Raw genomic sequence first — 27207 nt, 5'->3', positions numbered from 1 at the left:
AACACTTACTTCCAGAATGTCAAGACAGGAGGGCTGAATTCACGAGAAGTAGGAGCATAATGATATGAGTTTCTTGGGCAGCCCGTGAGCCCACCATTACACCCAAGCTATAGGGTCGCTCGAGTCATCATGTAGAGTGACATCTATAGTCTGATAATACCGTGGTGTATAGATTATCTCAGGTCATGGAATACTACAAGTGTGACTTTCCTGGATAATCCGTGGATGGATCTAACGGAAGTGTTGCCGTCAGCTCTTGGGCCTCAGCAAGTACCAGTTCAACAACGGCTGAATTGAAGCTTAACCACTGGACGGAAAGGATCCCCTATGCTGAGCCAAGTCACGCAAACTTGAAGTAACCTGGCAACTCGGCGTCACAGTGCGAGATTAGTCCAACTCGTGTTGTTGTCCTCCGCTTGCTTGTCGCTTGTTGATTGTTGCACGGGCCGAAGCTAAAGTTAACAACCCAGACAGTTCCTGTACTGTACAGTACAGTACCTTGGGGAACCCAGCGCCTTGTGACAGGGATTGGCAGCCTTCTCAGCACTTGGGTCAAATCGGAAACGGGCATGGCAGTGGGGCACGCGCCTGCAGGGACCAGAGTTCCACTCGAGATTTCGTCACTGGGAAATCTGTCTTCAAGAAAGAACACCTCGTTCGTTTCGCCCGCCGCCGTACCGCGGGGGTCAAGCAGCTCTGGCCACGACACCCGCCCGTCCGGATGCTCAATCCATCCCGAGGTGGTAGACAACCATGAGCAGCACCTGCCCACCATGACCCCGACCTCGACGTCGCTGTCGCGCACCGAGACGCTGAGTCTCCTGACCCTCATAGCCGCCTGTGTCGCCGTCCTCGCAAACACGTTCCAGGGCGATGGCGAGCCGCTCATCGCCTCGCTCGCCCTTAGCGGCCTCGCCTTTGCCGCCTGTTTTGCCCTGATCCGCTGGCTGGGCCCGACGTTTATCAAGGCGGGCCTCAAGGGCGTTGACATGAGCAAGCACCACCGCAAGGAGATCCCCGAGTGCATGGGCGGCATCTGCGCCATTGTCTACATTCTGGTCATTATCGTGTTTATCCCGTTTCCATTTTACAAAGACATTGTCGCGGCGACGAGCGGAGGCGGGAACAAAGATGTGGTGCTGCAAGTCGAGCATGTGCAGCAGGGCCGGCTCTTGCATCGGTTTCCCCATAGCAAGGTAGGTTGGTGTTGCCGGTGAGGGACCTGGCTGGGTCGCTGACGTGTTCTGGATGTAGCTCGCATCGTATTTGTCGGCCATCATCTCGCTCCAGTCGATCGCCCTCCTCGGCATTGGCGACGACCTCTTCGACATCCGCTGGCGGCACAAGTTTTTCATACCCGCCTTCGCCTCGATCCCGCTCCTCGTCGTCTACTTTGTCGATTTCGGCGTCACGTCCATCGTAATACCGATCCCGCTGCAGCCATATCTGGGCGAGCTGTTCAACCTCGGGGCGCTCTACTACGTCTACATGGCGGGCGTGGCCATCTTCAGTCCCAACAGCATCAATATCTTGGCGGGCATCAACGGCATCGAGGTGACGCAGTCCATCGTGATCGCGCTGCTGCTGGCCATCAATGACTGCCTGTACCTGCTCACGCCGTACCCGCACCCGGCAACCGACTCTCACCTGTTCTCGCTCTACTTCCTCCTCCCGTTCCTGGGCGTGTCGTTCGCGTTGTTGTGGCATAACTGGTACCCGGCACGCGTGTTTGTCGGGGACACATACTGCTACTTTGCCGGCATGGTCTTTGTGGTGGTCAGCATCCTCGGCCACTTCAGCAAGACGCTGATTCTGCTGCTCCTGCCGCAGATCTTCAACTTTGTCTACTCGGTTCCCCAGATATTTGGGCTCGTGCCATGTCCGAGGCATCGTCTGCCTCGGTTCAATGCCCGAACGGGCCTGCTCGAGCCGAGCGTCACGCCGTGGACGCCCGAGCGGCAGCCAAAGGCGCCAGTGGCATGGGGGCTGAAGCTGTTGGGTAACCTGGGCTTCCTGAAGGTCACGCTAGACGGAGAGGGAAGGTTTGCTGAGACGAGCAACTTTACGATTCTGAACCTCTGGCTGGTCTGGAGGGGGCCGCTGCGCGAGGACCGACTGGCGCTCGAGATCACCGCGATGCAAACGGCTCTTGGGTTGTTCGGCTTGTTTGTGAGGCATGGGCTGGCGCTGTTGGTTTTCAAGGAGGATAATTGGAGTGTCACTTGGCGGTGAACTAATACAGTCCCGTGTCAACGGGATAGATTGTAGAATTTGTATGCATATCCACTAAATAGACCGCAAAGCCCTCCAGCGCAAATTCCCAATCGCGACGATGTTCAAGTAGTGTATATAAGGTACGGATAGTGGACCTAGGGGGTGCTGATCCGCTGCAAGGAGCTTGGGCCACAGGGGTTCTTCCCCTCAGTGGAATTCCGACGTCAGCGTGCACCAGCGAACCAAACAACCCCTCCAACCCGCTCGCTCCCCTCTTCGGACAACATGTCGAAAGCCGCCGTCTTCTTGAATGATCCCCCCGTTGTAGATGACCATCCCAGGTTCGATGCGATCATCAAGCACGGACACCAGGATCTGGTGCAGGCCGTAGCGTTCAACGGACACGGCGACCGGTGCGCGACGGGCTCGGTTGATGGCAAGATCCGCGTCTTCAACCGCCACAAGGATGGCATCTGGCGCCCCTGCGACAGCTGGGGCGCCCACGCTGGTGAGATTCTCGAGGTAAAACACCACTTCATATCCCTACTCCCACCTTACGCAAACTGACCTTGCCTTCCCCAGCTGCAATGGCTTCCTACTACAATCTACCCCAACCTCCTCGCCTCGCTCGGCATAGAAGGCCGCTTCAAGCTCTGGGCCGAGGACCCCTCCGCCGCGCCCGGCCGGCGCTTCAGCGAATCCACCCGTAACGGCCCCCTGATCACCATTCCGTCCCCCTCGGGGCGCGCCAACCCGGCCTCCTCCTCTTCTCACCCGTACCACCAACAGCACGCCAGCACCAGCAGCAGCGGCACCGCCCTGCCCACTCCATCCTCCGTCGGCGGCGGCATCGGCTCCCCAGCCCCGATCCCGCCCACGTCCGACACCGCCATCAAGCCCGCCTTCGAAACCCGCAACGCCCGCAGCCCCTACCGCTCCTTCTCGCTCAAACACCTGGACGACTCGCGGACGACGTACCTCGCGCTGGTGTCCGCGGACGGCTCGCTGACGGTGTACGAAAACGACCGGGTCGAGAACCTGGCGACCTTCACCCTGCTCGACGAGCTGTCGGTGGTGACGGACGGCGGGGGCGGGGGCGGCAGGGCGGCGGCGCGGGGGGAGGAGACATCGTTCCGCGTGCGGTTCGACCCCAACCCGGAGGTGTGCTACACGGCGCTGCGCGCGGGGGTGCCGTCGGACGCGCTGGGCCTGGTGGTGGTGGTGATGGACGCGGTGCGCGTGTACCGGACGCGGGACACGGTCCGGAGCGCGCTCGGCGTGGCCGCCGCCGTCAAGGGGTTCTACCTCGCGGCCGAGGTCAAGAGCGGCGTGCACAGGGGCCTGGTCAGGGACGTGGCCTGGGCCGGGGGGAATATCAGGGGCTACGATGTGCTTGCCACGGCGTGCCAGGATGGATGGGTGAGGGTGTTTAGGCTGGATACCCCCACGACTAAGGAGGCGGCGCGGGGGGAGGAGGAGGATGAGGAGGAGGATGATGATGATGATGGTTATGGTGAGGGGGATGAGGATGAGGAGAAAAGGGGTGGTGGTGGCGGTGGCGGCGGCGCCGGTGGTGGTGGTGGGTTGAAGGGGAGCTGGTCAACGTCGCAGGTTAAGAGGCATGCTTCGAGGCGAAGGGGAGATGTGGAGGACAGTCTCGGACGTGGGGTTGCGTCGGGGATAAGGGCGGGGCTGGACCAGACCAGGCCTAACCCCGAGAGAAGAAACACGGGGCTGCCGGGGCAGATCAGGCATGTCATCACCGAGATCTCGAGGCTGGACAGCCATAAGACGCCTGTGTGGCGGGTCGGCTTTGATGACGACGGGCAGATCCTGGGTAGTGTGGGCGACGAAGGTAGGCTCATGTGCTACCGTCAGAAGCCCGACGGAACATGGGCGAAGAGCACCGAGATGTCCATGGTCAAGATGAAAATGGCGGCGCCGTGAGCGGGGTACTGTGATTGGGATGAAAGAGCGGCGTGCTCTCTGGGGTCCCCAGGGGCAGAATGCTGCGGTTCAAACTCGGCTGTTTTTGCCTCCCTCGGATGGTCCACAATATGTCGTTCGACGGCCCCGGGAAGGTTCAGGCCGGTTTGAGCCATGACTACGCCGACACCTGGCACGCAACTTCAACCCGGGGGTATGATGATCTTGAACAATCTCGGAACCTTCGGTTCGCGGGAACTGGTTTGGAAATGTTTCGGGCGGGCATGCACAAACATGGACCCCCGCGGCCGGTGTTGGACACCACTCCGGAATACTATGATAGGACTACTGGCTCCTACCAACGAATCGTTAGGTTGCTGAGACGATTTGAACCAGTCTGGAGACAGCTCGCAGTGGTTAGCGGCATTTCCGGCAGGCAGGGCTTACCTTGGGACCGAGACGCTTACAGTATATGTCACTCAGCCAGCTGTTTTCTAAAAGAGGGGTCAACTCGGGTGGTTTATGTCGTAAACTACTAGACCCCGATCGGGTATCCTTTCCTAAGACATGCATCGGAGGGGAGCGTCAGATCGTGATTCCAAGCACGACTGATCTACCGACCTACTTCTGGAAGCCATGAATGATGGCGATGCTGCTGTTTTGGATGGTAATTGTTAGCAACGATGGCTGGTCGGAGCGTAATCTGCCTAGTGCTGACAAACCTTGCTTCTTGTCTCCGGACATTCTCGCTAAAGGAGTTTAATCATCCAGTTTGCTTGTCCTTCGACGACGGGTGTTTTAACTCAATGATCCTGCGTCATCCGTACTCGCAGATTCCGTAACCACGTAACTCACTACCATTCGGCAAGGAACCGTTTCCGGCTTTTGCCTAGTGTACATGGGAAAGAGTGTCCGTTTTGCCTACAATCCTCTCTGCCATCCGTTTCTCGAGCTCATCAGTCATCCTCAATCGATAAGCAGGGAGGTGGCGTCTGGCTCCCAAAGGCGGATGGTGACACAAGTACGGGAATGCTGTAAGAAGCAAGGGGTAGTGATGATGGTGGAAACGAAAGGGGGTGCAACCCGCAAAACCCGCAGTTGATGGAATGGATCGCCCAGGCCGAGGGGGCCGAAAGAAGTCCCATGGAACAGGATCAGTGTGTGGATCAAGGCCTAGGTGTTGTTTCAGCTTGTCACATAGCTTTGCTTTTGGGTTGGGTCGTGGGTGGTTACACGACAGTTGAGAGCACATGGCGGCATGTGTTTGGCTGATGCGGGCCTGGGCCAAGGGGGCCAAGATGGTTAGGTCAAGTTGAAGGGGAGGAGGATGAGCTGTGGCTTTTTCTTGGGTGTTCCGCACACTTCACCACGGTATGTTGAGGTCGGAGGATGGGAATTGAGATAGGTAGAGTTAGATAATAAGAGCTGTAAATGTAAGTAGAATTGAACCATAACGCCCTTTGGCCATGGCCAAACCCCATCCCAGGTTGACTATGCCTGCCTGATGGTACCTGTAGATGTCCGATATTCACGCCTAGCTCCTCCCGCATGTATGGCTGCTCTAAACTAGAACTTCAATCCCAATCCAAGTAGTTAGCACAAATCCAAATAAATCATAGCATATACCGAAACGACGAGCCCCCTAGATTATCGGTATCGCCCACTAGCGCCTCCCCCTCTTCACCGTCTCGTCCGCCCTCTTCTTTGTCCCACCTCTTATTAACCCTCCCCAGATACACCCTCAACACCGCTGCCAGCACCGCAACCCCAAACATAGTCGCCGCACATACCCTCATCCCACTCGTGTAGTAAGGGGCGTCCCGGTCAGGGTACAGCCTGGTACCCAAGAGCGGCCCACACTGCCCGACGACCTGCAGCAGCGCAAACCCGGCCCCCTGCCGCGCCTCGCCGCGCTGGTTATTGATGCTCCAAGCGATCGTCAGCACCACGACGTTGAAGAACCCCACGGCCGCGGGATACACGGCCAGATACCTCACCCAGCTGCCGGGCTCCAGCGGGCCCAGCCCCGCCAACCCCGACTCCGCCAGCGCCAGGACGGCGTACCCGGCCGCCGACGCCAGCGCGTGGGCGATCAGCAGGGGCGCGCGGGCGCGCATCACGTCCGATGCGTGGGCCGTGGCCAGGACGATGAGGAAGGCGACCAGGTAGGGCGGCGCGGCGAGGGCCTGGGCCGAGAGTGAGTCGTGGCCCATGGAGCGGAGGATGGTGGGAAGGAAGACGGGCATGGACGAGTAGGCCATGTTGGTGAAGAAGAAGATGGTCGCGGTGAGCCAGGCCGCGGGGTCCAAGAAGACGGCGAGGGCGTCGCGCGCCGCCGACGTGGGTTTGCTGTGAGCGGCGTCGCGGCGGTGCGGGGTGCAGGCTTTCTTCTCGTGCTGCAGGCGCAGGCGGGCGACTTTCTTTTCGCGGGGAGTGAGGTAGGGCGCGGTTTGCGGGGAGTCTGGGATGATGTGCCATGCTAGGGCGGCGACGAGGACGGAGGGGAAGCCCTCTACGAGGAAGAGCAGGCGCCAGGGGGCGACGGGTCCGGATTCGGCGAGTTTGAGAATCAGCCAGGCGAGAGAGGAGGCAAAGGTCGTTGCAAGAGGAGCAGCTGAGGGAATGTCAGTTACTGATCTAGCGGAGAGGTTATCTCCGGAATCATACCTGATATAAAAATGGCCGTCCTGAATGCCAGCTCGTGGCGCTTAAAGAAGAACGATAAATAAAACGGCACACCCGTGAAGCCCGCTTCTCCAATGCCCAGCAGCGTGCGCAAGAAGATAAGCATAGGGTAATTGACAGCCACGGCCTGCAGCGAGGCTATTACTCCCCACGAGAGCACCAGCGAGGCGACGTAGATATGCGCGGGAATAAGCCGCCAGAGCAGCGACATCCACTCGAAAACAATGTACGCGATGTAGAAGGCAGCGAGCGCCCACGCGTACCAGTCGTCGCGGGGCGGCACAGACTGCAGGTCGTCGTCCATGCCCGCGATGCGAGCATTGCCAATGTCTACAGACTCAAATCAGCACATCTGTCATACCTGAGTGACCGAGGAAGACAGAAAGGAACATACTCGACCTGTCCAGGAAGCTCAACAAATACAGGACGGCCATGAAGATCACCAGCTTCCGATCAAACTTTCTCACGACAGACCTCTCTTCCTCGGCTGTATACAGTGGCCGTCGCCGCCATCGCCGCTGCCGCCGTCGCCTTGGTGATCGCAGCTCATCATCAGATCGCCTCCCCAACTCATCCTCGTCTGACTTTCCCCCTGACCTCTCCTGGAGCTCATACCCGTTGCCATCGTCCTTCCCCATCTCCTCACTTTCTGCGTCATCGTCATCCTCAGACCCCGTATCAGGAGTCAGGCGCCTCCTCCCGGGGGCCACAGCGCTTGGCGACAAGGACGACGCCTCAGACGACGACGACGCCGGCTGTCTGTCATTCGACCATTGCCCCCCATCATCCTTCCCAAAGGGCGCGGCACGCGCGAGGCTGGCTTGATCCAGGGACATTGCAACTTTGCGACGCCACCTCCAGGTTCAATACAGCAGTCCCTCGCCGTAGCTGGCGGTCCGGAGTCCCGTCGGTGGGTGGGGCTGCCCGCCCAATGCCCGACACCGTGTCAGATTCGACGAGAAAGCGCAAGGGGATGATGTATCAATTGCCCGTAGTCAAAGGATGCGAAAGAACCACGTTGGTTCAGTTGGATGCTGCTCTCACATCGTCCGTCAAGTCGTCCTCGAGTTGGGTTGGTGGAAGATGAAATTGCGCCCCAAATGATCATCAGCCTACAGTTCCACCGTCCAAGGATGCACTGTCTGTCACTTCCGTCACAATACCCTGTGGCCCGTAATACTGTAACGCGTTACCAATCGCTCATTTGGACATCCCAGGACGCCACCATCCGATGGTGTCGAGCGGAGCTCAATTCTTTGCAAGCTGTTATCAGATGATGGGCATACATCCATACCATACTCCGGATAACTGCTGAATCTTATCGCATCACCTCGTTCGCACACCAGTCAATCAACACATTGATCACCGAGCACAGAAAGGCGCATAGATCAGCGGACTACTCAGTTTCATCTATCTTGCCCGGATCTGCTCAAACCGACAGCCAATTCACCCAAGACCAAGCCAACAATCGATGGCTCCAATCTCCAGGGGCGGCGAATGCTACATTACAGTTCCCCAAACGCTTCCCCCCAAAGCCAGCGTTCCCCTTTCGATCATCATCACCATCACCTTGCCGTTTGTCGCCGCCGTTCAAGCAGAATCCTCTGGGATAACGAACTCCTCCTCTCATCCCCCCGGAACAATAGCTTAGGATCCTGACTGACCGAGCTCCGTCTTGACCATCCCAGTCCTGAAAGGCCTCACCCTTCCCCCCAAACCCTCCTCCCATAAACACATCGCTACCTCCCACCCTACACTCCACTCAAGAGAAACCAAGGAAAGCAGAAAATTATATAATACCAAAAAACCCCTCCATCACCAACAAACGGCAAGACCTCAAAAGCAAAAAAGAGGTGTGGATCTGCCGTCCCCGCAAGATTCCAATGATATCAAACACTGGAACTGCGACAGTGCGAGGGAGTTAATCGATTGTAATAAAGGTAAAAATAGATTTTCTCCGAGACGGACAACAAGTCAGGGCCAGGATGTACAAAAGGCCCCGTTGCACCAGTCCGAATCATCAGAATATAGAAGGTTAAAAGGTATTTTTGAAAACAGGTCCAAGAAGGAGAAAAGAAGAAGTCGATGGCATGGATTCGGTTGTCGGCTATCCCACAACAAGGCGGGGTTATACCGTTTTGTCTATATGATGGGTAAGATGTGGCCTTGATGAGTTTGCAAACCAAAAAAATAAAATAAAATGGGCGTTGCTGGTTCGCTTCGAAAGCGAAAGTAGCCGCCCGAGGGGTATCGAAGCATAATAAACATGTCGGGTTTCAACGTCGATGTTGATGGATAGCGAGAATACGATTGATATTTCGCTCCGTGGTGACCGCTGTGGTTTGTCGTTGTAAACCGGAGAAGATGTCGAGGAACAAAGGAAGGGCGGCGAGGCCATGATGGATGGAGGTCAGGTAGCAGCAGCTAAGTCATCAAGGAACAGCAAGACCATGGGCATGTCTCTTTTAGTTCCAGCCCAGCGAGTTCTCAGCCGCGACGGGCGCCGAAATGTATTGCGTCCGGCTCGAGTTGCCCATGCCGCTCCTGCCGCTGCCGTGGCTGTCTCGTCCGCCCGCCGCCATAGCACCGTAGCTAGTAAAGTCACGGCTCAGCAGAGCACCGCCCATGAGTGCCGGGCTGCCGCTGGGCGACTCCCGCATGTCGGACGGGTTGCTAATGGAGCTCGCCCGCCGGTGAGCCTGCTTCTTGCGCTTGTACCGCCGAGCAATGACAAACATGACCACGCCGTATGCTGCAGCCACCGCAACCGCACCGCTGACGATGCCGGCAGTAGTGCCCTTCTGTGCGCCGGTCTGACTGTTTGTTTCCTCATTGTTGCTCCCGAAGGGGTTGCTGTTGGCGCCACCTCCAGGTGCATCGACACCGGAGCCACCACCGCCAGCTCCGCCCATCTCGCTGGGATATGCGCCAAGCAGGATGGGAATGGCCGGGTTGATTTGCTGGGTGAGGTTATAGATAAGCTGGTCCTGATGGTTGTACAGAGCAGAGTTGGGTAACGTGATATCAATCGACAGTGCCTCGACCATGCTGTTCGGGTACGACACGACTGCGCACGTGGTGATGTAGCCCAGTGAGTTCTGCGTATCCAGGGGCACCAGCTTCATGACCTGGGCCTTGCTGATATCAAACCCTGCGGCATCGGCCAGAGCCCTGGGAAGCAGCAGGAAGAGCTGCGCCGCAGCCTTGTTGTTTTCCACCACGAACGGATAGTTGTATCCCTCGCGGAATCCGATCTGAATCAGCCTCGTATCCTCAGGTGTCGCCACAACTCCATTGTCAGGCGTGATGGCGCTGGGATATGACGTGGGAATGCCAGTAGCCGTTGTCGGCGCTAACCCGTCAGCTGATGTCGAGCTCGGGTCCACAACGATTGTCGTGGGGAGCCACGGTTGCGTGACGATAGTACTGATAGGCGGGATGCTAGTGACACCGGCCCCGGTGCGGCTGCTGCTGCTGCTGTCAGAAGTAGTCAGCGAGGTGATAACTGTAGGTGGCGTCGTTGTCGTTGTCACGGGCGGCGAGGTGGCATTTTGACCTGAAGTCGTTGTGTTGAGGGAGATGGTCGACGTGGTAATAACGGGATCGCCGGGAGTCGTGGTCGTAGTTGTGCCATTACCGGACACGGTTGTTGATGAGGTGATGGGCGGCGGTAGCGAAGTGACACCCGTTGAATCAGTGGCCGATGCTGTGGTGTTCGTGACCGGGGGCGGAACATCCGTCGCAGAAGAGGTGACGGGGGGGTCCGATGGGTCAGTCACCGTCGACGTCTCAACCGTAGTCGTCGATATCCCGGTGCCGGGTCCGGTGATCCCTGTCAGCGTAGCAATGATCGCGGTACTATTCTCCGGCAAATCAAGGATACTCGAGATGAGAGAATTGGCATCGCTTAGAATAGAGCTGATTAGATTACCAGCCTCCGTTGTGCTTGTCTCGCTTGCACTCGTTGACGTAGTCGTGACAATGCCAGTAGGAGCCAGGAGGATTTCCGACGTACTCGTGGTACGTGAATTCTCTTCCTCCTCCGACGAACTTGGCGGTCCAGCAGAGGCTGACGATTCTTCTGAAAGCGTCGTTACGGCACTGCTGGTGTTGTTGGTGCTGGATGGAGGCGTCGGGATTGACGAGGACACGGATTCGGGGTCACTCGAAGTTGGGGCCTGGGTGGGGGTGTCGGTTGGAGAGCCACTGCTAGAGGAGCTCTCGCTGCTAGAGGAGCTTCCGCTGGACGATGAACTCTCGCTGCTAGAGGAGCTTCCGCTGGACGACGAACTCTCGCTGCTAGAGGAGCTTCCACTGGACGACGAGCTCTCGCTGGATGACGAGCTCTCCGAGGTCGGGGTCGCAGGCGGCGGCGGAACATAAATTGTGCTCGAAATGACAATTGTTGTTACCCTGGTATCAACGGAAGAGTCTGATTCCGCAATTGACTGCCGTCTGGTCGTTTCCGACGACGTCGAGCTCGGCGATAGAGTATCTTGCGTCGTTACCGTCGAATTGGTGAATTGCCGTTTGACATGGCGAGGGAAGTAGAACTTCGGTCTGTTTGCTTCCTGACTAGCCACCACCGACGAAACCGCCACCAATGCGGCGGCCAAAACTGAAGCTGTTCTCATCCTACCCCTTTATGCTTGTTGGATCATGCGCTCTAGGGATTTGTAATCGATTTGAGATTGCGAGCCGGGGAGGCGGATCACAAGAGTCGAGAGACCTGCCAATACCAAACAATGTGATTGTCAGCGTCGCAAAAGGTGGCAGTGACAAGGCGGTACTAACTTGTCAGGAAATACTATAACGAGCGTACTTGACAATAGATATCAACGAGTGTGGTCTGCTCATGGTTGCGTTAGCAAATCCCTACTCAACACCGCAATTCCAGATCCGGCATATGAATGATCCACACGATCGACCTTAACACGGTAGAAGTCGGCCAGGCGCAGTGGGTTCGGGAGGTTCCCGGGTATGTCACACCGACGGTCGAGGTGGCCGGAATTTCTCCTCACCGCAACCCCCTTTCCGTTCTAAAACTCACAATTGAATGCTCGAGGGAACACCAGCTGGAGTTCCCCCAAAAAAGCAAAGACGGGCAGTTTTCGATTGTGTATAAAGAGCGACGCGACGGAAATCGTCGGATTGTTGTATTTTGCTGGAAAAAAACGGTGCTTCACCTTCGTGGCGTCGGAAACTCGCGTTCACGGGTCATGACAGGGCGGGCATCGGGATCGCGATTGGCCTCCGGGGGGTCCTTCTTTCAGGTCGCAAAGGTCGGACGACGGGAGTGCGCTGGCGGTCGACGAGTCGCGGGATTGTCGAAGCGGAACGACGTCGTCGAAAGAAGCGAGTCGCCGTGGATGCGATGTCGAGCGAAGCGAAGCGGAGGGGAAAGGAAGGCTTGAGAGAACGGAACGAACGAAAGCAAGCGCAGAACGCCCCAAAGGGATGCGGAGGAAACAACAAGGGGTGGGAAGGGGGGGATTGGTTTGGAAGGGAAGGACTTTGGGGCGGAGCGCTGCAAGGGTGCGAAGAGCGAGGTGCAGAGGGTAGCAATGGGAAGATTACACCAGCCAGGGCACCCACGTCCACGCGCTTGGGGCTCTGGGGGGGCTCGTGGGGTCCGCTAAGGAGGAGGTACCGGTGGGTCCAACATGCGCTGGGAGGGTACTTTTTGTAGTAACCTCCGAAACGGAGCTTCGCGCTACGGAAACGACGATACTCCCAGAAACCCCGGACTTGGAGTTGGGTTGGTAAAAACGAGGATGGGACGATCAGGTAACCGACCGACCGCTCAGGTTTACTTTTCCGAGGCATCACTCGGCACTCCGCCGAGAACCGTTCGGGATGATCAATTGAACCGCGGGGTACCTGGAGCTGAAGCCGAGATGCACTGGCACTGCGGGTGCAGCAGGAAGGGCTCTCCAGGCACCACTTTGCTACACCCACCACGCCCATGCAGGCGTGAGTGCCCGTATAGTTACACCAACATAGTTACGGCTCCATCCAAAGGGGCAAGTGCTTTGGAGAAGAATGGACGGTGGCGCATATTCCGGGACTAAAAATGGGGCGTCATCGTACTCAGTACATCTTCCGAAGCTGTCATCCTCGGTTTCTTACAGCAGAAGGATCCCGCTAGATAGGTACTCAGGACCTGCCCGGCTGATATTAAGGAGCGAACCACTAGGAACGCGCCAAGGAAGAAACAGGGGCTTGTGGTTGGCTAGGCTGTGGAATTCTCTCCACACTGGCAATTTTGCTCAATTAACCCTGCACCGGAACCCTGCAAGAGCAATCTCGAGCTTGCATGCGAGCAATTCTCCCCGGTCCGGGGCCGCGCTCTCACTGCTGAGAAACTGTCCAAAGCAGCGATGGGGAGATATATAAATGTTGGCGGACGCGTATTAAGGCTTGCCGCCTCAGGGACCCAAGTTGTACTTGCCAGGGAACAAGCGTTGATCCCATTTTCCAAGCCAATGCGTTCTTAAATTTCCGGTCGACGGCACCAGCTGCCAAGAGACATCGGGTGACACACCATCGTATTTTTTCCCCCGACGGCCAGGGCGCAGGCCACGGGTGCTCTTGCTGCTGCAGCGAAGGTGCAGCGAGCTGACGTACGGAGCAGGCCGCACAAGCTATCAACGGAGACCACAGACAGCTGGCAGTAAAAGCGTGGAGCTGCCCGAGCGCCTCTCAGCTTCACGCCGTGCGCAGGCACAGCCGTTCGCTGCTCACTGGTGAGGACGTGGTGTGCTCGGGGCCAAAAGGTCGCCACCCCCAATATCCGTAGCCGGATCTGGAGTCAGGCGTGAAATGGACATAAAGAGGTGGACAATGTCAAACAAATGCTCTTAGGTTTGTGGTTCCGCTGATCAACCGAAATGTAAATTAATCAAAAAGCTGTAATTGCCTAGCCGTCATAAGCTATAGTCTGGGACGCATATGCCGACGAATATCCTATAGCACGGCCGCGCAATCCAGCAAGCTTGTGAATGTGCGGGACGGTAGATAAGAGGTTTCTCGTTTCGAAACTCACGCAAATAATCCAGACTCCAACGGGCGGCACGGTCTTGACTTCGGCCCATTTTCCCCAAACGCCCATCACTGCGCAACACGCAGCCACTCCCCCCACATGTCAAAATTGCATCGGGGTTAAACTGACAGAAACGTCGAACTTTGTCTTAGGCAAGGTACTTGAAGAAAATCGAAAGCTCTCCGGGCGCCAACGACACAAACGGCACAGCGTCCAAATCGAACAGTCCCGAAGGATGATGGAAGCTGGTCGCCCCATCGAACATGCCGCTGGAAAATTGACCACGCTCACGCCAAATCAGGCTGTTGCCTTGGTTCCAGCCCAAGGACACACGAGACGAACGGTCGCCATCCGTGGATAAACGAGCTCAATAGCGCTAGCGGATACAGCGCACTACCTCATGTCTCAGAGCCAGCATCCGCGCGGCGCCGAGAGCGCCGCTATGCACGGTTTTTAGCAATGCCTCCACCGCCCAACGCCCAACGCCCATCATCCCCCACCCTACGACGATCAACGGGATGTCGTCATTCTCGATCGCGATCCTGTGGAGCACAAGCAAAGCCACGATCCTGGGCCAAAAAAAAAAAAAAAAAGCGTTTTTTAGACAATCCTTCATCGCTCGAGCATCGGAGATCAGCAGCGGTAGCCATGCAAGGAAAAGACAAGGTGAGCACAGTAGATGATAACAACCGATATTGGGGCCCGAGAACGGGAACCTCACACTCATCTTACCTTAGCGTTGGGTTGTGCGATCAAGCCCCAGGACAGCAGTTTCACTCTTACATACGTGTTGCGCGCTGTCGCCGCAAGGCTGCATCGCTCGTCTTATCTTACTCATCGGATTGTTTTTCCTTTTTTTCTCAGCAAGGCTACGCATCCCTCCTCTTCTCTCCGTTCCAATCAGCTGGGAGTGAGAGCGAAAGTGAGAGTGAGATAGAGAGTGGGTGAAGCGGTGGGAGAAAGCAATGGTGCCATTTCGTGGGGCGAGTCCTTCCAACCGCCGCTCCCCACCGCTCACCAACAAACATATTAGCTCCGGGCATCATGCGTATGATCTCATTCGTGCCTACTGTAAATGAGCAATCACCAACCAGCCGGCGACAAACTCGCGCCGGCCAAGGAATGTTTGACTAGGAGGTGGGCTATTATTTGGCAAATTATTCGCTCCCAGCAGGTTAGGTAGCTTGTTCCTGCGGCAGGTAACGGCAGCGCACCGCAGCAGCCCGGCTGCAGGAACGGATTCCCAACCCTACCAACTTGGCTGACATTGGGACAATTATTGGTGCCGCTGGCGCTAATGGATCGACAGCAGGATCTTCTGGATCACCTAGGCATTGGCTGTTTGCGGTGAGTATTGGGCTACCATCGAGTAGTGGCTGGTGGGTCATTATTCGTGCAGACAGAGTGCGAAGGGTGAGGTGAGATGTGTCTGAACTCGGAGAGATCACACACCCGGGCGCTGGTCTACATCTCCGGTCACAATCTTGGTTGAATTTCGCAACGGTCCGTGAAGTGTCTCCGTTCCCAACCAACCGGTCCATTGATGATTAGGATTCTATTTCCACCTTCTCCCCGTCGTTTGCCCCGGCTATTATGGCAGATAAGTATGTAAGCAGCCAATACGGCGTCTTCAGCCTCCCTTGTTTCCATGTTTCCCAATGTTTCATCTGTTTTGCTCAATTGTTTATCCGAGCAGAAGCCAAGCAAGCCGCACGCACTACACTTGCGGCAGGTTTCTTCCCTCTTCTGTTTCGTTTCAAGCATCTTGTCTACTTATCTGGCAAGGGGTCGCGGCACGGGAGAGCGGTTGACATCGTTGGCCTGCGGCACGGAACGAGGAGGTGGGTGTGCGGGATGTTTGCGGGTTCCTGGGTTCTTTCAGATGAGGTCTGCTTCACGTATTTTCTTTTTCTTCGCGTCGTGGTCCGCAATATATAGCTGCCAAGCGGCGGTCGTGTCTGTCGAGTGGACCTGTCTGTTTCTTCACACGATAAATTTACATCACGAGGATTGCGGTGTATTGCGGAAGGGAAAGGCGCTGCGAGACACGCCTAATCCCAAACCTGAGATACTTTGCCAGGTTTCGCCAAAGCTGGCAGTCTCGTCCCAAAAATACGGCAACATCGGCAACTAGGGGTTGAGGCCGTCTGTTGCGCCGGGTCATCTCCATCGGGCCCGGGCTCCGAATTCCTGTTTCAAGGTTTCTCTGATGCTGAGATGAATCATCGGCAGCCCAGGCCACGACATGATGCGGCCTGCCATTCTCTCTTTGTCTACCACCAACCCCACGCTGCCTTCAAAGTTCAACGCAATGGCCCCGTTGATTGGATGCGAGCGCGTTCCCCAAGTCCGCCTTACGGACGATGTGTATCTCGTGGGATTCCTGGGTGGCCCAAAAGCCATTGGGCAGCTTTTGGGCGCTGTTGTGGCGACGGCTGCATATCAGGCAATCCCCGTCTGCCCACAGGTCCCTTGCCAGAGTGTCTGTGCTATACAGCATGAGGGAGGAAGCAGGCTGCTGGAAACTTCCGTCTTCTTGCATACAATCAGAGGCCATCGTCTAGCTCCGCACCATACTGCAGTGCGATCAACCCTGCCATCGGTGCAAGATCACGACACCGGGATCTGCTACGGTTTTCCCGGGCTTGTGATATGTAAGGTTCACCCAACCGGGGGACTCCACGTGTTACCCCGTCGCCTCGTGCAGGATCTTGATGCCGTGCGGGAGATCCAGTGACGGTGGAGAGCATTGCCCGACTGTCTCTGTTAACCGCCTCTTGTGCATGGGCATAATCGATTAGATTAGGCAAGCGGTGAGTACTCTCCGTGGCTCGCAGTATGATGGTATTGTTCTCGGACATGGTGAGGATATATCACACAAGCGGGATTACCGACGGAGTTACTAGTTGTAGTAGCGCCTAGCTCGGTCGAGCGACGGTCTCGACTGCGCCACGTGCGGGATGCGTCGAAGAAGCTAGACACAGCGAGAGCGTTGGGAGAGGAGACGACAGGTGCCATGACGCAAAGAGGAAATAGAACGACGAGTGCTCAACCCAACTTGGCCATCCCGAAGAACTCGGAAGCGTGGGGGTTAAGTAGCACTGTACCCTGCGCGAGGCGCGCGCCCACTCATATCAATCTATCTGGCATCCCGCTCGGTGCCTGTTGCAGATGTGATGGATAGTGCAGCGGTGAGGCTGCGGATCGAAGACATGCTATGCCATCGGCCGCAATGAACCCTAGCACTGCAACCGCGACGATATTCCAAATCCCAGCGTTGGTAGGCCCAGCAGCCGTCTCGTTTGTCAACGCTCTACGACTAGCTCATACGGGGATCTCGATGCCGATGCTGTGCGCTTCTGTTTTCCGACGGGGAATGGGAAGTGAGGCAACAATAGACATGGTCAAATATCTTGGAGCCTCTAGACAGTCATACCATTGACGGGCCACGAAGCCCCCTCGCGGCGAGCCGAGCAAACAACAAGCCATCCCATTCTCTCTATCCCGGCGATCTCAGGAGGTTGTGCCAAGCCCGGTTTGCATACGGGACACATGCATGCTCGCCGTCCCTAGTCTCGTGTAGCAGAGGAATGGCACCCGCTTTTGGGTCGACGCATCCAGTCTTCTGCGCCTAACCATGCCCGCCGCCTTGTCGTTTGTCTCTTTTCGGTGCTGCTTGCCGCGTGTTTGCTCTGGACACGTACATCGTTCCCGTCAATGCTGCCTCAGGCTTCCATGGGATGTCTCGGGGATTGCCACAGACGACGACTCTTTGGCGGCGGCGGGCTGGGACGTGCCATCGGCCGTGGGAAGTCGAATCCTGATCATGTCAATATTCCCCCATCATTGGGCTGGAAGGCAACAGAAGCTCTGAGACGGCGCGGTTCGGTAGCAGCTCGGCATTTGTGAGAAGCAACACCAACATTTTCTTACCCTGTCCCGCAATGCCATGCGAGCAGGTATTCGCGGTGTTTTCTGAGCGGGAAGAAAAATGACTAGCGCACGCAACCTATTCGGCAGACAATTGCAAACTGCAGCAGATCGGTGGTGTTGGATGGTTATCGTGTTGGCAGACTGCAGCGGCGGATTGGTTCGTGGAGGAGAGTGACGACCAGGGGACCCCTGGAGATTCGCTTCTCGAAAATCGAACCTCACGGCTCACCCCGCGCCCACCAGATCTTGCCCTGCGCAACCACGCAACACACTGCAGCCAACCGGGACCGGGGTCTCGCGCATCGCCGACCACTCGCTCAACAGCCATCGCCATCATCGTGCAAGCTCGCGCCCGTAACCCCGAGCTAAGATTAGAGGCTGGGCTGCGCTGGATTGTGAATCTCGCCCCGCCATGGAAGCTGATCTGCACCGGCTTCAGTCTTTCTCGCGCCTAATACTCCGCTCATTGTTGTATGAGTACAGTCCGGCATATGAGCCGCGGGACCGAAAACGGGTACAGGTACTTGGATTGCTCTCCCAGAATGAAGACGGGGTCGTCATACAAGGGGCAACTTTCTTGACCCAACGCCTGTGGGGACGTATAATAGACTACCGGAGTGCTGTTGTATCCTCCCTGCCCTTCAGACACTTGTACTTCCTCAAACCCTCATGCCATTTGGCAAGCGCGAATCTGTTTCTTTCTTACCCAGCTTGACCTACGGTGAATTACCTCCGCCTCTGCTTAACCCCGGCCTATCTCTTCGGAGAATATCTTGTTCTCTTAACCGTCTCCCCGGTAGCCGGCAAGTGAGACTATCCACGTCCCATCCGTATTACTTTGGTTCCGGAGCGGTAGAGTATTGCCACACGAGCCGCCAATACCATCTAGATAATGGGCGTAACAAGAACAACCCGCGTTGAGGGCACCGGGCCACGGCCGGTCAGTGGACAGATAGTCACGATTGCGTACACCGGCTGGCTCAAGGACACAAGTAAGCCGGGTAACAAGGGCCAGGAGTCAGTATCCACCCCGAATCCGGTGCGCTGCGTTCATGACCGCCTCCTCTGACAAGATTCTTCCTCCAGGTTTGACTCATCTCTCGGGCGAGAAGACTTTGAGGTCGAGATTGGGGTCGGAAAGCTCATCAGAGGTAGGCCCAAGCGCCGCGCCTCGCCGAGAACAAACATCTGATGCTCTCAAGGTTGGGACGAGGCCGTTTTAGACATGAAGGTCGGCGAGCAGGCTACTCTTGATATCACCAGGTGAGTTGAGTCACCGATTCATCGTCCTAACTGAGCCCCTGACTAATGCATCGGCGGGTTAGTGACTACGGCTATGGAGAAAAGTATGCACCAGCCAGCAGACAACAGACCTGGAAACTGACAACGACTTAGGGGCTTCCGTGGCCACATTCCGCCCAATGCGGACCTGATTTTGTATGCGTCTCCCATCTGAGCGGGCTCAGCTTTAATACAACTTGGTTCTGACATGTCGTCTGTCACAGTGACGTACATCTCAAGGGTGTCCGATAAATACTTCTTGGCTATACCTAGGTAGCCGTGTTGGAAATACAGGGCAGCGTCGTCTGGGGTTCTTTGGTAGACGGTTGGGGCTCGTATGTCGAGAACGCACTGGGCGTTTATTACTCTTCTCCTGGCGAAACCACAACATGATACGGGGCCAACAATAACCGTGAATCATGTCCGTGTGGTGCCAGGTTTCGCGCACTCCGCACGGTCCGGTGTCCCGGAGAAACCCACCTGCGTAGACAGTGGAATGGATTGTTGATCGGAGTCAGGAACCAAGTAATGATGAACTTTGGCTTGTTGACGTTTGCGCAGCCAGGAGCAATTCATAGAAGTATGAGGTATGTACGTGCATAACACACGCCGTGGAGTTAGTCATACATTCCTTTGTGTCGGGTGGTAGTGGCAAGCACGTGTGAAGTTTGCTCACGTAGTAAACGCGGGAAGCCGAAGCAAAGCCAGGATGTTCCTGCCCACCGAATTAACATGCGACAGTACCTGCGGCGACAGATAAGCGGACCCCGCTAGGCACCCAGGGCGATTGCCTAGTTTACAAATCATGACTTGGAAGCTGGCAGAATGGGACTGCATCTTCCAACTCTTGGGCCCCAACAGACATCCTGATTCCATATCTTGGTAGTCGTCCACGACTTCCGTGAGCTGCACAGATACTCCTGTGACGCCAGCAAGCCCCGCCCTCTTGATTTACTGGAACCTCGCTCCCCACCGACCGCCTTCCCCGCAGCTGCATGGTCGCGGGCTGACCTCAAAACTTTCCAGACTCCCCCTCTTCCCCCCATCTCGTCCCGAAACATCGGCATACGGTTCCAACTCGTGCACTTAAACACTTGAGATTCTAGGCACTGTTATTGATTCCACATCAGCCAAACTGGGGAAGCGAAAGGTGTCTGACGGGGATCTACCTATTTCCCTCAAACGAACCATGACCGTGAGTGTGCGCCCGCCCGTCATGCCCCGCACTCCCCGGGCCGGCTTCGAAGGCAGCCTCACCCGCCCACTCGAATCTCGTCTTCTAACTCTGGTCATGCACCGCAGGACACGAAGCACCCCGATGGGGTCGACCTCGTGACCCGGATGCAGGTCGACGAGTCTGTCGTGGGATCCGCCGAAATCGACGAGGCTCTCTACAGCCGCCAGCTCTATGTGCTCGGTCATGAGGCCATGAAGCGCATGAGCGCTTCCAACGTGCTCATTGTGGGTCTCAAGGGCCTTGGTGCTGAAATCGCGAAGAATGTCGCCCTTGCTGGCGTCAAAAGCCTCTCCCTCCACGATCCGGCCCCGGCCGCTAAAGCGGATCTCTCATCCCAGTTCTTCCTCCGTATGGAGGATGTTGGAAAGCCGCGCGACCAGGTCACTGCCCCCCGTGTCGCCGAGCTGAATGCGTACACCCCAGTCCACATCCACCGCTCTGCGAAGTATGCTTGGACCTCCCCAGCTTTCTCCCGAGTTCGAGCTAACCCATGTTTCATCACAGCCTAGGCGAGAACCTATCGCAGTTCGACAAGTACCAGGTCGTCGTCCTCACAAATACTCCCTTACATCTCCAACTTGCCATCGGCGATTATTGCCACCAGAAGGGCATATACGTCATCGTTGCCGACACTTTCGGACTTTTCGGGTTCGTGTTCTGCGATTTTGGTGAGAATTTCACCATCTTCGACGCGAATGGTGAGAACCCGGTGAACGGCATTGTTGCCGGCATTGACGAGGAGGGCATTGTCTCTGCACTTGACGAGACACGGCACGGGCTCGAGGACGGGGACTATGTCACGTTTTCCGAAGTTGAGGGAATGGAGGCTCTCAATGGATGTGAGCCCCGAAAAGTCACAGTGAAGGGTCCCTATACGTTCTCGATCGGCGATGTATCCGGCCTTGGTCAATACAAGCGCGGGGGTCTGTACCAGCAAGTCAAGATGCCCAAGTTTGTCGACTTCAAGAGCATCTCTGCGGCCATGAAAGACCCTGAGTTTGTCATTGCTGATTTTGCCAAGTTCGATCGCCCACAGCAGCTTCACATCGGCTTTCAGGCTCTCCATGCATTCGCACAGGCCCAAGGCCGCCTTCCCAGGCCGATGAACGAGGACGACGCACTCGTGATCATCAATTCTGCCAAGGAATTCGCAAAGGCCGAAGGTATCGAGGTCGAGTTTGACGAGAAGCTTCTGAAGGAGCTCAGCTACCAAGCGACGGGTGATCTCAGCCCAATGGCGGCCTTCTTTGGCGGCATCACTGCCCAGGAGGTGCTCAAAGCAGTTTCGGGCAAATTCCATCCCGTGAAGCAGTTCATGTACTTTGACTCCCTTGAGTCGCTTCCGGCAGCTTCTACCCGCTCCGAAGAATTGTGCCGGCCGGAAGGTTGCCGCTATGACGGCCAGATCGCTGTTTTCGGCCGGGAGTTCCAGGACAAGATTGCGAACATGAAGCAGTTTCTTGTTGGCGCGGGCGCGATTGGCTGTGAGATGCTGAAGAATTGGGCCATGATCGGCCTCGGAACTGGTCCCAGGGGCCGGATCACAGTGACCGACATGGACCGGATTGAAAAGAGCAACCTAAACAGACAGTTTCTCTTCCGGCAGAAGGACGTGGGTCATATGAAGAGCGATTGTGCAGCAAAAGCGGCGCAGACCATGAATCCTGAGCTAGAAGGTCACATCGTTGCCCTCCAGGACCGTGTAGGCGAGGACACGGAGCATATCTTCAACGAGGACTTCTGGAAAAACCTAGATGGCGTGACGAACGCTCTGGACAACGTCGAGGCGAGGCGGTACGTCGACAGGAGATGCGTCTTCTTCCTCAAGCCGCTTCTTGAGAGTGGCACTCTCGGAACAAAGGGAAATACTCAAGTGGTCGTCCCGCGGGTCACAGAATCATACTCGTGGACCCACGATCCACCGGAGCAGTCCTTCCCCATGTGTACACTCCGGAGCTTTCCCAACAGGATCGAGCACACGATTGCATGGGCACGTGAGTTGTTCGAGAGCTCCTTCGTTACGCCCGCTCGGACGGCGAACCTCTACCTCACTCAGCCCAACTACCTCAAGGTGGTGATGGAGGAGAACGATGATAAGAAGGGAATACTCGAGACGCTGGCCGACTATCTCAAGAATGAGCGCGCGCTTGGTTTTGAGGACTGCGTCCAGTGGGCCCGCATGCTCTTTGAGAAGCATTACAACAACGCCATCCAGCAACTGCTCTTTCTCTTCCCCAAGGACGAAGGAACATCCACTGGCACACCTTTCTGGTCAGGCCCGAAGCGCGCTCCCGACCCAATCAAGTTTGACGTTGAGAACCCCACGCATTTCGCCTTCATCGAGGCCGCAACGAACCTGCACGCCTTCAATTACAACATCAATCTCAAGGGAAAGACCAAGCAAGACTACATCCGAGCTTTGGATGCCATGATTATTCCGGACTTTTCACCGGACCCCAATGTCAAAATCCGGGCCAGTGACAATGACCCTGTAGGTGTCTGTGTGAACGTCGTGAAAGCGCTAGTCCAGCTAACGTTATTTAGGATCCGAACGCTGGCCGGAGCGCATTCAGCGATGGCCAAGAGCTGCAGAACCTCATGAACAAACTGCCAGACCCCAAGTCGCTGGCTGGCTTCAAGCTCACACCGGTCGAGTTTGAGAAGGATGATGACACCAACTTCCACATCGACTTCATCACGGCCGCCAGCAACCTGCGTGCTGAGAACTACAAAATCCCACCGGCTGACCGGCACAAGACCAAGTTCGTTGCTGGCAACATCATCCCGGCCATTGCCACCACTACAGCTCTAGTTACAGGCCTGGTCGTGTTGGAGCTGTACAAGCTCATTGACGGCAAGACGGACATTGAGCAATACAAGAACGGATTTGTCAACTTGGCGCTGCCCTTCTTTGGCTTCAGCGAGCCAATTGCTAGCCCCAAATTTGAGTACGAGGGGTGGAACGGCACTGTGACGATGGACCGGATCTGGGACCGGATCGAGTACCCCAACATGAAGCTGAAGAGGCTGAGGTACAGACTCTTCAAGGACCACGGCCTTAAGGCTTCGATGTTGTTACATAACAACTCCATCTTGTATGCGAAATTCCAACCGCGGGCGACGAGACTGCCGAAGCGTCAGAAGACGTTGCGCGAGCTGGCCGATTCAGTGCCCAAGAAGAAGCCGGTCCCGGCGCATCAGAAGCACTTGCTAATTGAAGCCGTCTTGGAAGATGTCAGGAAGGAGGAGGTCGATGTGCCGTTTATCATGGTGGACTTGAGTCGTGTAGATGAAGGAGATTCGGAAGACGAAGCAATCAAAGAGGGAAACCAGAAGAAAAAGGAACTGGAAACGGGGAACCAAGGAGCGGGAAAGAAGGGAAAGCAGAAAGAATTGCCAGTGGATGTGTACCTGGACTCGGACGTTGATGAGTAGAGCGGATGCAGTATACCTGCGTTCGAATAGAGTTATGCGTCAAGACTTTGTTTTCATTTGCCGATCAGGTGTATTACCCTCGATTACGAAGCGTTGGGGCTGCAGGATGCCGACACTAATCACTAATCAATGAAGCATCCCGAGTCCATATTGATTGTGAGAAAAAGTCTAACACGCATCAACCGGAGGCAGGAGAGTCGGGGCGAGGGTGAGATGCATGCCGGGGAACGGATCCGTACGTTGAGGCCGGGTCCCGTGGGGTGCGGCTGGCAAAACCGACCGGAAGCGAAAAAGGCCCGGCTGGATTTGTCGGGGTTACTGATTACCTTACGTCACTATTTTGCCAAATGGCCGAATCCCGGGGAAAAGAAGACGATGACTGAAGATTAACCAATGTTGCTAGTGAAGCTTACAAAGAGCGGGGTTCAGCATAATTACCAGCCTTTCTTTCTAAGGATTTATTTAGTATATATGTACCTTATCCAGTGCTTCTTCAGATCCTCATGCGCACTTCACCTCAGGTTCATGGATTTACGGAAAGGTGCGCTCCTACTTGTGCCTTGTAAACCATTAGCAACCAGCATCGCGCCGCCCCGTTTTCAGTCTCGCGCGCTCTCAGGTCAAGCAAGCCGACGGCGAGCGCAGCCCGTGCCAATAACCCGAACCCTGCTTTTGCGAAGCACAGCCAGACCCATGGTAAGCTGTGTGCCGTTACTGCTCCAGCGCCGTAGCCCTTGGTTCTCCTGTAAAAGGGGCACTCGGAACCACAAACGTTATTTACCTAAGCATGTCACTCCAGGCTACCAAGGACACCCCTGCCGCCTCGTCCGAGGGCAACAAGATCACCGATTGGGTCAAGCCCGGCGACACGACTGGCGAGTTTCAACGCCAACAGAGCTCCTTCCGGAACTGGATCTCGCGTGAGAAGGGTGCCCAGTACCCGCCCGAGAAGGGCAGGTATCGTACGTCAAATCTGAGCTATTTCTCTACCCTTTGTGGCTATTTCAGGAGCCGACCAATCAAGAAATGGCTCCCCAGGCAGAGCAGTTGCTCTTGAAACCCCCATCCCAAGAATTACATTGAATGGGAAACGCATGACTGACGGTGCAGGGCAGACCTGTATGTGAGCTACGCTTGTCCATGGGTGAGTAGTCCGCCTTGCAGGCGCAACGCGATTTAAGAGGCTGACAAGCATAGGCGAGCCGGACCCTCATCGCGCGTAAGCTTAAGGGCCTGGAGGATATTATATCGTACTCGGTTGTGCACTGGCACATGGGCTCGAAGGGTGACTGTGCCCCAGATGGAGGGCTCAATGTCGGATCTAACATGACATCAGGTTGGCGCTTCCCGACCCCCGAGGATACCGATGCGGCCGGTACCTGTGTCATTCCCGACCCCGTACCGGGCCACGAGGGCTTCACCCACTTGCGGGACATATATTTTGCGGTGAATCCGTCCTACGAGGGGCGATTCACAGTCCCCGTGCTGTTCGACAAGAAGACGCAGACGATTGTGAACAATGAAAGCAGTGAGATTTTGCGGATGCTTGGGACCGAAGTGGGACCCCGCCCTTGTTTAACAATTACTGCGTGAAGCAAGATACTGACTAGGTCCTAGTTTGATGATCTGATCGGCGAGGAGTACCGCCAAGTCGATTTGTACCCGGAGCATCTCCGCAAGCAGATCGACGAGGCCCACGAGTGGCAGTACCACAAAATCAACAACGGTGTGTACAAGTCGGGGTTTGCGACGACGCAGGAGGCCTATGAGCGGAACGTGGTTGCGTTGTTTGAGGCCCTGGACAAGGCAGAGGTGCATTTGGCCAAGATGGCGCATCAAGGACCGTACTGGTTTGGGGACGAAATGACCGAGGTCGACATTCGATTGTAAGTGTCCTAACCGTCCTCTCCATATAGTTTGGAGCAGATGGTAACCCGGTCAACAGGTTCGTCACCATTATCCGATTCGACGTAAGCCGTTCTTCTGCACCCGTCCGCGCCCCATATTGTAGCTGGCAAAGCATGCTAACAACAAACAGCCCGTTTACGTACAACACTTCAAGTGCAACATCCGCGATATCCGCTCAGGTTACCCGGCCTTGCATAAGTGGATGCGCTACCTGTATTGGACCGTCCCGGCCTTCCGCGACACAACCAATTTCCTGCACATCAAGAACCACTATACGAAATCCCACACTCAGATCAATCCGCTTTCCATCAGTCCGCTGGGACCTGTGCCGGACATCTTGCCTCTAGAGGAGGAAGTGCCCGCTGTTAAAGTGGCGAGGGTATAAACACCTACGGTAAGTACGAGGCAAGGAGCTGGTAGCCGCGATTCGGATTTATCGTGGATATATATATCTATACAGATAGGTATCGATTTACAAGCCGAGCGAGACTTCAGGCGGTAGTAAAGGTTTTTCTCCTCCGGTTCCTCCGGAGGTGTGAGTTCGGCCTTGTGAAAGCAGTATGCAAAAACTAGAGGATATGACGCACATCTTGGTCTAGGTGATGGTAGCCGGGAAAATTTCTTTTATACATCTCCGCGACAGTTATATCATGCTTTACTTCTTAGTTGTAACCGTGATTAAAACTAAATAGGGTTAGGAAGATGGGAGGATATGATAAGGGATAACATACCTAAGGTAGTTGCTTTCCCGCACTTGTAGACCTCCATGTTTGGGAGCAGCGCAGTGGCCGTGTACGGCAGGGGGAGCCTTTAAATACGCAGGGGACTGCTAATTGTTTTAAATCCTTGTCCTAGAGCAGTTTCTTTACTAGCCTATCCCTTGAGACCGTGACCATAGACCTCAAATGCTAGAGGTCTTGTGATAGCAACAGCCGTACACCATCACGCCCCCATTCCACCCCTTTCAAGTATTTATAACGGCCGTCTGTCTAAATACGGCACCGTACAATTCCAGATAATTGCTCTGCAGCTCATCTAACTCGCCGAAATCTGGCCGCATCTCGATGACCTCTTAAGGTAGTTCTAACTACCTCTGGCCTCGCTGCAATATAAGGTATGACAATGAGGAAGAGTTGCCATGGCAGAGTGACTGGGCCTGCAACTGGTGGGGCGCTCATAAGGTCTTTGGGAGCAAAGACGAGGAGTCTAAGGTGAATCGTTCGCGAGATTGACGACCTGCGATACAATCCGCCCATCTTTGTTGGGCATGTGCAGATAGAGCTCTCTCGGATCAGAGTGAGTCTGCTTTGCACGTAAGAAAAGCTCTCAAATTGAGCGAGTAACGAGTGTGGAAAGGGCATGGAATTGAATTTCTTGTTTAAGATTCAATGGCCCAAATGGCCCTCCTTATGGTGCAAGAATGGGCCTCCAGCGAGATTCCACCTCCAGAGCGCCATCCCAGGAAGTGGTAACGTGTGTTCAGAGGGCCCAAGGTCCCTGGGGGACAGTTTCCCCCAACTCATTAATAACGAGCTATTCTTTACAT

General features: G+C 55.8%; 7 protein-coding genes across 7 annotated transcripts; 5 read left to right on the top strand and 2 right to left on the bottom strand.

Moving 5' to 3' along the window:
* Positions 1–773: 773 nt before the first annotated feature.
* ALG7 (tunicamycin resistance protein) lies at positions 774–2232 on the top strand (the record flags this gene model as incomplete). Its single annotated transcript, XM_071064366.1, has 2 exons — positions 774–1196; positions 1255–2232. The coding sequence occupies 2 exons, from the start codon at positions 774–776 to the stop codon at positions 2230–2232; spliced, it is 1401 nt and encodes a 466-aa protein (XP_070920467.1).
* A 267-nt stretch (positions 2233–2499) lies between these two features.
* On the top strand, positions 2500–4161 carry SEH1 (epoxide hydrolase, soluble (sEH); the record flags this gene model as incomplete). Its single annotated transcript, XM_071064365.1, has 2 exons — positions 2500–2736; positions 2797–4161. The coding sequence occupies 2 exons, from the start codon at positions 2500–2502 to the stop codon at positions 4159–4161; spliced, it is 1602 nt and encodes a 533-aa protein (XP_070920466.1).
* Positions 4162–5753: 1592 nt separating this feature from the next.
* On the bottom strand, positions 5754–7661 carry MFIFM68171_08945 (Nicotinamide mononucleotide permease; the record flags this gene model as incomplete). Its single annotated transcript, XM_071064364.1, has 3 exons — positions 5754–6754; positions 6808–7155; positions 7220–7661. The coding sequence occupies 3 exons, from the start codon at positions 7659–7661 to the stop codon at positions 5754–5756; spliced, it is 1791 nt and encodes a 596-aa protein (XP_070920465.1).
* A 1629-nt stretch (positions 7662–9290) lies between these two features.
* MSB2 (multicopy suppressor of a budding defect) lies at positions 9291–11459 on the bottom strand (the record flags this gene model as incomplete). Its single annotated transcript, XM_071064363.1, has 1 exon — positions 9291–11459. One exon carries the CDS (start codon positions 11457–11459, stop codon positions 9291–9293), a length of 2169 nt encoding a protein of 722 aa, XP_070920464.1.
* Positions 11460–18692: 7233 nt separating this feature from the next.
* On the top strand, positions 18693–19333 carry FKR3 (FK506-binding protein 1B; the record flags this gene model as incomplete). The annotated part of the gene is made up of 6 exons (XM_071064362.1): positions 18693–18817; positions 18887–18951; positions 19003–19063; positions 19126–19146; positions 19196–19237; positions 19306–19333. 6 exons carry the CDS (start codon positions 18693–18695, stop codon positions 19331–19333), a joined length of 342 nt encoding a protein of 113 aa, XP_070920463.1.
* Positions 19334–20270: 937 nt separating this feature from the next.
* UBA1 (E1 ubiquitin-activating protein) lies at positions 20271–23753 on the top strand (the record flags this gene model as incomplete). The annotated part of the gene is made up of 4 exons (XM_071064361.1): positions 20271–20276; positions 20384–20763; positions 20823–22809; positions 22863–23753. 4 exons carry the CDS (start codon positions 20271–20273, stop codon positions 23751–23753), a joined length of 3264 nt encoding a protein of 1087 aa, XP_070920462.1.
* A 787-nt stretch (positions 23754–24540) lies between these two features.
* On the top strand, positions 24541–26046 carry ECM4 (S-glutathionyl-(chloro)hydroquinone reductase; the record flags this gene model as incomplete). The annotated part of the gene is made up of 7 exons (XM_071064360.1): positions 24541–24715; positions 24869–24897; positions 24951–25038; positions 25090–25310; positions 25371–25639; positions 25699–25723; positions 25792–26046. The coding sequence occupies 7 exons, from the start codon at positions 24541–24543 to the stop codon at positions 26044–26046; spliced, it is 1062 nt and encodes a 353-aa protein (XP_070920461.1).
* Between the last annotated feature and the right edge of the window lie 1161 nt (positions 26047–27207).

This window comes from Madurella fahalii (genome assembly GCF_045866475.1).
Source record: "Madurella fahalii IFM 68171 DNA, scaffold_5, whole genome shotgun sequence".
NCBI lineage: Eukaryota > Fungi > Ascomycota > Sordariomycetes > Sordariales > Madurella > Madurella fahalii.
The sequence above is the reverse complement of the archived record's forward strand: the minus strand, read 5'-3'. Positions and strand labels throughout refer to the sequence as shown.